The 12,332-nt window shown below is 34.2% G+C and overlaps 1 protein-coding gene across 1 annotated transcript; it reads right to left on the bottom strand.

Moving 5' to 3' along the window:
* On the bottom strand, positions 1-3,683 carry LOC109333410 (cysteine-rich repeat secretory protein 12-like). Its single transcript, XM_019568889.1, has 5 exons — positions 3,573-3,683; positions 3,233-3,533; positions 2,189-2,698; positions 653-781; positions 1-558 (listed from the first exon to the last, which is right to left on the bottom strand). Exons 2-5 carry the CDS (start codon positions 3,438-3,440, stop codon positions 548-550), a joined length of 858 nt encoding a protein of 285 aa, XP_019424434.1. The 5' UTR covers positions 3,441-3,533; positions 3,573-3,683; the 3' UTR covers positions 1-547.

Below are 12,332 nucleotides of genomic sequence, written 5' to 3'. Positions count from 1 at the left end.
GGAAAGAAATACAAGTGATAGATAAACAACCATGTCAAAAGTTGCAAATGATAACAAAAGTGAGACACTGATTTGACTCAAAATTTGTCACACTTTAATTAATCTAACTTTTTGGATGTGAAGTAAAGTTCTTCATGCTCTAATATAAAAGTTAACAAAAACTAATTATACCCATCAAAGGCTATGCTATACCATAAAATGCTGCACTTTTCATCCAAGCATATTCACTGTTTGTACACATTAGTGGACACTAGGTAGGTAAATAAGTTGCCATAGAGAGTGGAATCTTTCAGCTTTTCACCTTATTGCAATTCCTCATTCTTCAACTTGTTTTCAAGAAACTACTTTTTCCATACACATTTTTCAATCTATTATACCTTCACAGTTATTATACTTTATAAAAGGCAACTATGCAGGAAACTTAGAAAGATTACAAAAAGATGGACTGCATATAAAAAGGAAAGGTTGAAACTTGAAACCGAGGGACTACAAATAATTTACTAGAAAAAGTAGAGACACAAGTTCAATATTATGCACATTTTGTTCTTTATTTACCACCTGCATAATTCAAATAAGAGATGCATTATAACAATGATAAGTTAAATGTTTAAAGAGAATACATAAATATGTTTATGTATTTCAGAAATTATACCTTTGTTGTGCTTTTCACACAGCTTGGACAAGAAGGAAAGGAAAATGATAATTAGTGCAACACCAGCTATTAGTCCAATAATTATGGCCAGTGTCTTCTCAACTTCATCATCATTTTGATTGTGATCATCTACATTGCTCAAATTAAATATGAACATTAGACAAAATCTCAAGTTATTAATTGTCAATGTTCAATACAAATTTGTAGAACTATATTCATTGAAATTCAGTTCTGTAATGGTATGAGAGCACATCTTCTGTCTCGATATATGTATTACTATATGTATTTTTTCATTCTCATTGGTTAGAAAATATAAAGTTAATATTAAATTTATGTTTTACTTTTCTAACTAATGAGAAAAAGGAATACATAGAGTGATACAAACTTTGAGAATAAATTGATTATTTCAATTTAGTGAAGATATCTAGCTTAAAAAAACACATCTATATGAATCCATAAGAACTTCATTGCTATATTATGAGGAAGTTACACTTTTATTCTAATAATGCATACATAGGATTCTTCAATCTTCATTAGTTCAAAGTGGGGCATTGATTGTCAATAACAGATGTTACAGGAACCAAATACTTATCAAAACTTTGGTTATCTCCTTTTCCTTTTTTAATTCCACTTTTTATTTGTTCTTCTCGTTTGTTGAGCAAAAAGTATAACTTTTTATAAAGAATGCAAGAGGGGCAGGGGAAGCACAATTGAAAAATGATACAAATGTTCTAGAAAGAATAACATGATGATTAGCAAACATTGAATAAATAATTAGCTCATGAATATCAAACTCCACTTAACCCATCATTGATATGTCTAATTTTAACAGGGATAATAATCATCCTTAGATTGTATTGAATATACCAGTCTAAATCAAAATAAAATCAAAATTTTCCTTATTTATTAACTTCAACCCAAAAACTAAACATTGAAAAATTGCATCTATTATTCCTTGTATGTATCTAGGTTAGCACTAGTTGACCAAGCAATTCTCACTTTCCACATCAGAAGCCTATCTTTATATTTTGGGATACTCTCGACACTCTAATATTGAAATATCAAGAGGAAAAAGAATTTTGTAATTTTAATATTATTTTATCAAAAATAATTAAATTTGGACTGTTAAAATTCCTCTCTACCATGTATGAGACTCTACATCCAGTAGTGGACTTTCCCCTACTAGAGAGTATCTTGAATTCTATACTCCCTTTATACAGTTGCCCCAACCTTATATTCAGTCATATCACAATTCAATAAAATTATAACATTTATTAAAAAAGTTTGAGTAGTAAAAAATATATATTAATTTTTATTAAATATCAAAATTTTATAAAAATGGTTAGGGACAGACTAACTTTATTCCCTTTCACGTGGGTGTAGTAACAAGTTATGAGTCAATTTTTACACATATATTTAGAAAAGTAAATAGAAAGTAACATATTAAACTATTAGTAATTAACACACAAGCAAAGTCCATAAAAAACACAAACCACCACCACAACAGTGCAGCACGGTGGTAGAGGAGCCACATACCGTTAGAACTGTGCGAGTGACTCCCACCTTCCGAGTAGCGCGCGTAGCACTTAGCCAAGTACATCTCCCCCCACGTGGAGCCCCCACATTCCGTTCTCAACTGTCCGATCGCATCAGAAACACAATCCTGACACTCGGTCGCACTCAAATCCCCAGTACACTGCGCCACACCGTGTAAATCCCCAGAGTTACTCCCCGTGTACGTTTTATAACCACCACCCGATGCTTGCAAATACGCCAGCGCAGCATCCCTTCGAGTCAACGCATCAGAAGTCAACACGATTGACGGTCCACATTTTTTCAACACCACTGTTTTGTCTTCCGCCCCAAGGAACGTGATGTTATCGTACCTCACGAAACAGCCGTCTAATTGCAACGCGCCACCGCAGGAGTCGAGGCAGAGTGTGCCGAGTTGACTCACGGCACGTGACACGCAGCGGGAGCACTGGTCGTTGTTAAGGTCACCGCGGCACTGGAAGAGACCGTACACGGTGTCTGACACGGTGGTACCTTGCAAAATAATTTAGAGAATAAGTAGTTTATTTCGTAAAATGAGACTGTGTATTAGTATTTTAAATTTTGCGGCAGTGATATTATCTTTTTTCTTCCCACGGTAACCTCAATTTTCATTATAGGTATGATATATATTGTTTTCCTTATAACAGTATTAAATTGTAGTTATAATTGTGAATTTGGTTACCGTGATTATTGCAGTTGTGGCTAGGTGGAGTGCCACAATGTAGTATAAACATTTTGTGATGAAAAATATTTTTAAATTTGATGAGATGTGTATGAAATGTGGTTAGTTGTAAGTATATTACAGTCATATATGATCAGATCATTATAATTCATAATTCACTATTATATCGTAATTTTGATATGATGCGGTTAGAATGACCATCACAACTATAATAATGTTAAGAATATTGGGTTTTTAGAAATCTATACAGTATCTCAAAGTTTTTATTTTTCTTTAAGGAAAGATTTTATTTATGTTGTACAATGTAAAATAATGATAATGAACATAAAGACTAAGTCATGTACCTTGGATGGTGAAGTTGTTAAAGGTTGTGAATGAAGCTGAGTTAACAAGTGAAGTAAGGAGCGAGTTAACATTATTCTCATAGAAGGAACCAGGAATGAACTTGAGAGTAGAACAACCACCAAAGATGAAGGAGTCAGTGGAGGAGATTGATGGGGTAGTAATGATTGAGATAATGAAGAGAATGAAGAGAAGAAGATGTTGAAACATGGTTGTGTTTTTTTGAGATTGTATGTGTTGTGGTTATGAGTGAGGGGGAAGAAGAAAAAGAAGTAAGATATGGAAAATGAAAATGGTGGATGGGTAAGAAGGTACTTTCGTGTGTGTTATGGTGATGGATGGTTGCTTTCAATAGAATTTACGTAAAGGGAATGAGCAAGTTGATTTAAAGAGGAGATCATATATCATTGTGGAAACGATGGAGTACTAGCTAAATGCTATTTTTTATCACATTAATTGATGTAAATAATGTATATCAATTACTTAGTACTATAAAGTGAAGTAACTATATTGTATTTATAAATATAAGTGTGAACTAGGGGAGGTTATTTGTCTAAGGATTATGAAGTACATTCTCACGATAATAATTTATTGATGTAATATATATACAATAATATGTAAGATTTATAAACAATCAATATATTTTTATAAGAGGTATTGTGATAATTATGCTATTTCCAATAATACATTATAAAGAAACATAGTTTCTAAGTTATTCCCATAATGCTAGCAAAGATTCCTAAAATTATAAATATCAATCAAAGTAATTTTAATAGACTCATCAGAAATAACATTTCTCGTAATTTATTACAAATGTGTTTCTTAGGATTATAAATATATCTATACCCTAAAATAAATACACCCTAAATGTGGTTAAAGTCCTCAGTCCTCACATGTATGTATTGTTAAATTTTATTAGTACATTAGGGAGGGATACTAGAAGGAGACTTCTAGGAAAGAAAAGAGAGAAATATAATTTTCTTTTTTTCTATTTCAATTTGACTTTATCTAAAAAGAAATATATATTTCTCTGTGTGAGAAAAAAACATTAATGTAATTTATTTAGTGCACGCCGATATGATATATTTTGGTGGATATTTGCTTTCATGTGAATGTCACTGTATGCAACTTTATATTATATAGGTGTGGTATAGCTATCTAGATATAAGTATGGTATGATCTGTGTATGTCATAGGTATTTGGATAACAACTTCAAACTATATTTATCGACTATAGAATATTTACACATTTCGTTTTCACTTTTATTTTCCGGAGTTTCTAGTGGTGGATAATAGTACTTTGTTAAAATTCTTTTTAAAGTACACGTTCTAATATTTTTATTTTAACATTCCACAAGGCAATATTATTTTTTAATTTTTTAAAATAATTTATTTATTCATAAAACTAAAATCGATAATTCAGAATATATCTAGATTCATATTTACATATGATGCATCTTTTTCTTCTAAACTATATACGCTATATCAACTTAAACTCAGAATATAGTAAAAGTAAGTTTTCCTTTTACTTTTATGATTTTAACTAACTCTTCGTATATTTAGTGGAAAAGATTCCTGAGGCAAGTTATTATTTTGGCTTATGTATGTAAGATTAAAACTGTCATTTTGTTATATCTAAAAGATAAAAGTGATATATTATATCATTTTTCCCTGTTGTTTTTTAGGCATTTTGCTCTCGGGTATTGGGAGAAACTGACCCATGTTTACTAGGAGTTAACGGCTAAATGTGATGGTCGTGATGAGCTAATTAAGGTTGAGTCAGAAAATGGGTATGAAGCAGGTAGTGTGGTTGATTCCAAAAGCATTAAAAGGCGAAAAGGTGACCTTCAGTTTTACCTACTACAGCTTTTATCAGATGGGAGGTCACTTGTAGAGTAAGAATAGAACAAGTCATTAAAGAGTAGAAGAAATAATGTGGTATTCTACTTTTTCCATACAATTACTAGTACATTTTAAATGATTCATTAATTTTAATTAATTCTTGTTATGCAAAAGTGAACATGATTGACTCACTTAAAGACTTTTTCTTTTGTTATAAGGACATGCCTCATATTTTACTATTATCATGATTTCTTTTTAATGGTAAGTAATTTACAACTATCTCAAAAAGTGTTTATAGAATTGTGAGGTTTGCACTTACCTTATTAAGTTCGAGATCCAACTCACTTAAGCTTTACATGTAAAAAGACTTATTAGTTTGAAATATTAATTAATAAAATATAATTTAGTTTCAAGTTTTCACTACAAGGTGATAGTATTAGTATCTACTACGGTGTTGTTTGAACAATTCAAATTTAAGAACTTCTTTCATAAGAAATCAAACTATCTTTATTTACTCTTCATTTTCCATCTTTTATTTATACACACATCTTGAAAAAATTATGTGAAAACTATATAATAATTTAAATTTGTTACAATGTGATTATCAAAATAACATTATTGTAATTATTCTAAAGAATTTTGTCTGAATAAAATGAGTATATATATATATATATATATATATATATTATATTATTTGTATAGTTTCTTTTTTTTCTTTAATTTAATATATATGCGTTGTCAGTATAAATATTTTTACATTATCATTACATTCTCTATATATTCATACATATTATTTCCATTCAAGGATCAATGTCTATTAACACATGATTAATGACTAATACATTAACAATGTCAAAATTCTTAAACGATTATAGGTCAGATTTTCTCAATATGTTTATTTAGGAAAATATGTGGCACCTATTCAAGTAATGGCAAATGGATAATGTTGGTAGGCTCGTTCGCCTAGCCCTTAATTTTTACAAACAAGACATATAATTTTAGTTCATTTTCCCATTTTACCCACATCATTTCCTTGATAAACCTGCCTGCATTCATATTGGACAATGCAGTTGGCTTGTTGATTTAATTTTTTTAAAAGTACTCAAAATGGAATAAACTTTTATTTAATATGATATAATGTCTCAAAGAAATTTGTTATATAACGTGATTTGTTTCAGTTTATATAACATATCAAAAAAATTATTTTTTTTCTCTTCAACTTCTTTGTTTATTTCATCTATATCTAGTTTTATGAATTTTTTACTATTTATTAATGTCTGGAGCAGCCTGTTAGCTCATTTTAAAACGGGTATGTGATGTGAACCTCTTGGATAAAAGGCTCTTACACAATTAATCTTGGTTGGTCCTTGACCAAGCTCACGGTTGACTAGAGCTTTTAGAATAAAATAGGCAGCGGAAATATGAAATTTGGATAAAAGAAGATGGATTAGATTTGAGGTGAAGGTGCCACAACACTTGAGGTGTTGATAAACCAAAGTAATGTTCGACACAAGAACTTGGTTCTTGATAAGAACTTCTGATCTTGGTTCAGCCAAGAAGGTTTGGAGAATACTCTCACAATGATTCAATCCTTAATTCACAAAGAATTCAACTTAACTTAACTTGTTTATTCCATTGCAAAAGTCTTACATTTACAGGCAAGCCACTAGGCTCCCACGGTTAGCTAACATTAAGATAGTAAAGCTAATGCATGGTAATCTAACATAGGATAATATGAGCCAAATGAATCTATTCCTAAACTAGACTACATTCGGTTGGTAAAAATATTAGCACATGTGTTTCGTGTGCTTTATTACAATTGAAAGACAAACATAATGACTTGTGCCTAAGATGCCTTGGATGCCACAATTGTAATGTGAGGAGCATAGGATTCCATTTCCTCTTAAGTGCACGACCCACAATTAAGTCACATGGTGAATAAGACTTGATGACTCCATAATACTCACGGCTAGGCTTTGATGAGCTTCATATGAGTCTTGTTTGACCTCCAATTCGGCACATGTTGATTTGTTGAAGTTATGGCCTTCTTAATGGTCCTCGGGTGCAGTTATGCTTGGCATTGGATTCCCTTTGTCAAGGAAGGAATTTCCCTCGGCTGAATGATGGGTGATAATGTACTAAATAGCTTAGGATGTCGTTGGTGCAAGTTATTAGGCTGCCAATAGCTAGAACATGTCCATAATGCACAATTAAGTTCTCCAACAGGCACATGTTAATTCCACACGAGCATCTTTGCTCCAACAGATCTGAAAGTGACTTAGGATTCCCCCTGGATGAAATGTGCCTAGGTGAATTAAGCTCCAACGGTCCAGACAAGGTGTTTAAGCACCATAAATGCTCCATTAAGCCCCTCCACAGTCATATTTTGATTCCCCTCGAGCAATCCTCCTCCAACGACTACAATAGTCTTTATTTACCTGCCAAATAATAATAGACTAAGTTAGAATGACTTTGGTTCATGAAAAATAAAAGTTGGTCCAAGCGTTCAAGTGTTGGTTACACTTTTAGGCTTAGCTTGGTCTTCCACAAGCCATTTTTCAACTGAACATTATTTATGGGCAGATTTATGATCAAAACACTTAAAATAAATTAACTAAGTGTTGGACAAAAATATCACACACATTTATTATTAAAATGAAAAATTCTCAATGCTAACTAAATTGGCCAGGCCTGATCAGTCAGGCTACACCCAGTACCTGATGCGGCACGCTAGGCACATGCACCTCGGTCAGATTTCCTGGCCAGACCATATTGGCTCAGCGCCTGGTTCAACACTTGGTGTGCCAGAGACCTCAGCTCAATCAGAGTTGTCTCGGTTTGGTTCCATGCCTGATGCGCCTGGCTTCGTGCCAAGGTCAAATTTGGCGCCTATGCCAGACCCGTGGCATGTCTCATGTGTGTGGCCTGGTCCGTCTTTGGCTCGGCCAGAACCATGGACCAAGATGCTACTAAGCATCTTTAAACCCAATTGGGCTATTTTTGGCTCATCATCATGGATCAACCCTATGAGTTGTCCAATGGCATTTTGAGCTCTTTTTACCCTAGCCCTAGTCATAGGACCACTTATGCCTTAAAGGTCATCATATTCAAGGTTAGGCTCTCTGGGGTTCACATCATCCCCTCCTTCTTGAAGAGATTTCTACCTCGAAATTGTATCTTCTTCACCTACATCAAATAGAAACAAATTAATAACTTTCATTAGACCAACATTAGGCAAATACTTCCCTTGTGGTTGGATATTAGGTGCTTTGGCACAATCTTTAGTAAACACTACTTGATTGATTAAGCCATCCATGAGTCCAATCTCAAGGAAAGTCAATATTGTCTTGGCTTCCCACCAGTCATCAACTCATTTGATGATTCCAAGCTCCTGAATAATTCTAGAAACATATCTTGGCAAAACAAAGTTAGTTGTGAAACAAAATAGAGGTGTGACGAGTTGTTTTGTTAGGACAACCTTGTTGTCTTCCACTTTATCCATAAGATATAGTGGTTTCCTTTCCCTCTATTTTTTTGTGTTCTTCTCACTTTCTTTTGTTTTTTTTCTCATTCTTTTTTTTTCTAGTGCTATTTTTTTTCAAGATCTTTTTGTCTTCAATGACTTGTTCGGGAGTCAATGGTGAAAGAATCACAAAATAACAAGTATTTGTCTTGGACAAAACCAAGCTCCTGCTAAAATTTCTTCACCCAAAGCAACTCTTTGCATGCTTCTGTAATGGCAATGAACTCTATCTCAGTTGTGGACAATGCAACGCACTTTTGTAACCTAGATTGCCATGCTACAGCTCCCCCTACAAACTTAATCAAGTAACCTGAAGTGGACTTTCTAGAATCAATATCTCCAGCCATATCAGAATTAGTATAGCCCACTAGAGTAGGTTTATCACCTCCAAAACAAAACCTTAAACTAGCAGTACCACAAAGATACCTCAAAATCCATTTCACAGCATTCAAATGCTCTCTACCTGGATTTGACAGAAATCTACTAACTATACCAACAGCATGTGCAATATCTGATCTTGTACTCACCATTGCATACATCAAACTTCCCACAGCAGATGCATAAGGAACTCGTTGCATATCTGATTTTTTAGCTTCATTTGAAGGACACTGTTTAGCACTCAACTTAAAATGAGTAGCAAGAGGAGTGCTTACAGCCTTAGCATTTTGCATCTAGAAATTTTGTAACACTCTTAATATAGTGTTCCTGTGACAGCCAAAGTTTCTTTTCTTGCATATCTCGCATGATTCTTATACCAAGAATCTGCTTAGCAGCTCCATGTCTTTCATGGCAAATGACTTCCCTAGTTGCTTCTTTAATCTGTCAATCATGGAAATATTTTTCCCAACAATAAGCTTGTCATCAACAAACAATAAGATGATAATGAAATCATCATCAACAAACTTTCTAATGAGGACACAATGATCAGAAGTAGTCTTCTTGTAGCCTTGCTCACACATAACAGACTCAAACTTCTTGTACCATTGTCGTGAAGCTTGCTTCAAACCATATAGACTCTTTTTTAGCCTACACGCATAGTCTTCTTTCCCTTCAACAAGAAAACCATCAGCTTGCTTCATATAAATCTCTTCCTTCAAATCACTATGAAGGAAATCAGTTTTTACATCCATTTGATCTACCTCCAAATCAAGGGTAGCAGCCAAACAATACAATTCTAATGGATGACATCTTCACTGTAAGAGAAAAAATCTCACTAAAATCAATATCCTTTCTTTGTCTGAAACCTTTAACCACCAATCTGGCTTTATACCTTGAAGATGTAGAATTACTTTCTTGTTTCACCCTGTAAATCCACCTGTTTTCTAAAACTTTTTCCCTTTTGGCAATTTGACCAAATCAAAAGTGTGATTATTATGCAAGGACTTCATTTCCTCTTGCATTGCATCCAACCACTTCTTCTTTTCATCATTCTCTTTGGCCCCATGATAATATTCAGGTTCTCCTCCGTCTGCCACAATAACATAGTCATCAGAATGGTACCTGGTAGATGGTTTCCTTTGCATATTAGACATCCGAAGTTGAACTTGAGGTGGTTCAGGAGCATCACCAAGATTCTCATCTTGTGACATCTCATGTTCATCTTCACCAATATCAATGGGAAAATCTAACTCATCTACAAGTTGTTGATCACCAACATAATCATGTTGCTCACCATTTTGAAAGTTATTCTCAACTGTATCCAAATCATGTACAGGCGTCCAAAATGGATCAATATTAGACAATCTACTATCTTCCTCGGGTTTAGTCTTATTCATCTTATCGATCTCTTCAATGGGTTGATCTTCCATGAACTTCACATTACGGCTTCTAACAACCTTTTTCTCAATAGGATCATACAACCTGTAGCCAAATTCCTCTTCACCATAACCGATAAAGATGCATTGCCTTGTCTTCGCGTCCAACTTGGACCTTTCATCCTTTAGAACATACACAAACGTCTTGCAACCGAAGAATCACAAATGATAATACCTGACATTCTTGCCAAACCAAATCTTGTCTAGCACCTCAACATTAAGAGCAACTGCAGGACTAAGATTAATAACATGCACTTCCATGTACAAAGCCTCACCTTAGAAATGTTTAGGTAATTTTGCTTCAGAAAGCAAGCACATAACTCTATCAACTAAAGCTTTGTTCATCCTCTCTGTTAAGCCATTAAGTTGAGGAGGCTTAGAAGAAGTCTTTTCATGTCTAATACCTTGCTGCTTGTAGTAAATATCAAACAGTCCATAATACTCATCATCATTGTCACTACGAATGCATTTTAGCTTCTTGCCAGAATGTCTCTCAACCAAAACATGGAATTGTTTGAATTTTTCAAGCACTTGGTCCTTCGTCTTCAAAGCATAGACCCAAAGCTTATTTGAACAATCATTAATAAAAGTAACAAAGTAAAGTGTACCACCAAATAACTTTACCTTCAATGGACCACAAACATCAGAATGCACCAATTCAAGCAACTCTGACTTCCTTGGAGGATGCTGCTTCTTAAAGGATACTCTAGTGTGCTTACCAGCCATGCAATGAGAATATTTCTCTAACTCTACACTCTTCAATCCTGGAAGTACATCCTTTTTTGCTAAACAATTCAACCATTTTTCACTAATATGACTAAGTCTGCGGTGCCACATAGAAGCCTCCATATCCATGGCATTCACACTTTCTTTAACAACCAAAGCTTTTGTCCAATACAATTTAGATATTTTCTTCCCTCTAGCCACAACCAAGTTACCTTTAGTGGGTCTCCATTTTCCAAAACCAAAATGATTATCATAACCAACATCTAGAGCATGTTTAACTCCTCTCAGCAACAATTGCACTCCCATGTTGGTATGCAAACATATCATCAAAACCAACTACCTTTGACACACCATCATTACCCATCTTCAACACTCCAAAATCACCAAAAGTGTAAGATGTGAAGAAATCCTTCCTAGGTGTAACATGCAGTGTAGCACCACTATCAATTATCCACATACTCTCATCTGATACAAGGTTAACTGAATCACGATCATGAAGAATAATAAGATTGTCACAAGTGGCAGTAGTAACACAATCATCATCACCATGATTCTTCTCATTCTGCTTGCACTTTTTATCTTTGTTCTCCTGTTGCTACCCCACTTTCATGGGTGCGACGAGAAATATGTAAATAAATGTAATGGAGTTGGCATTGATGTTTTTTAGAGGGAAAACATGATGAGAACCCGAATGAATCTAAGGATGAGTTGAGGAATATAGGTGGGCCCATGACAAGGGTAAGGGCCAAGCAAGTGAACAATGCACTTAACCTACTCATTCAAGACATCAAAGGAGCTTTCCTAAGCCCGAACCAAGGGAGTCATCTTTTTCATTACATCACTTTACATGTGGGCCAACATGGGGCAAATAATCCCCAACCCTTTTAATAGGGCACGACCATGCACTCAAATGGCTAGGACACATTTATGTTGTCCTAAAACATTTTCCCTTAGAATTTAATGTGTCTTTTGTATTTTAAATTTCAGAATAAATGGACTCTATGAAGAGCATTCAATTCGGTCAAGGAGTTGGCCATCCACTTCAATGCACCGTCCAAAATATGGACTCAAAGAGAGACAAGCCTAAGTCGTCCACATTGAAGCCTTGGCCTTAAGAGTGCCGTCCAACATTAATTCCAAGTGCCGCCCATCATAAAGGCTCACACAAAGAACCAAGTTGCCACCCACAATTAATCCT

Source organism: Lupinus angustifolius, chromosome LG18, assembly GCF_001865875.1.
Source record: "Lupinus angustifolius cultivar Tanjil chromosome LG18, LupAngTanjil_v1.0, whole genome shotgun sequence".
Taxonomy (NCBI): domain Eukaryota; kingdom Viridiplantae; phylum Streptophyta; class Magnoliopsida; order Fabales; family Fabaceae; genus Lupinus; species Lupinus angustifolius.
Note: the sequence above shows the minus strand (reverse complement) of the source record. Positions and strands in the feature narration are given on the sequence as shown.

What these genes read in the sequence shown, in the direction of transcription:
- LOC109333410 (XM_019568889.1), bottom strand. Translation starts at nt 3,440, where the DNA reads ATGTTTCAACATCTTCTTCTCTTCATTCTCTTCATTATCTCAATCATT. An exon ending in TAACAACTTCACCATCCAAG is followed by an intron (nt 2,699 to 3,232) that starts GTACATGACTTA and finishes TTATTTTGCAAG; the next exon opens with GTACCACCGTGTCAGACACC. An exon ending in TCACTCGCACAGTTCTAACG is followed by an intron (nt 782 to 2,188) that starts GTATGTGGCTCC and finishes TGAGCAATGTAG; the next exon opens with ATGATCACAATCAAAATGAT.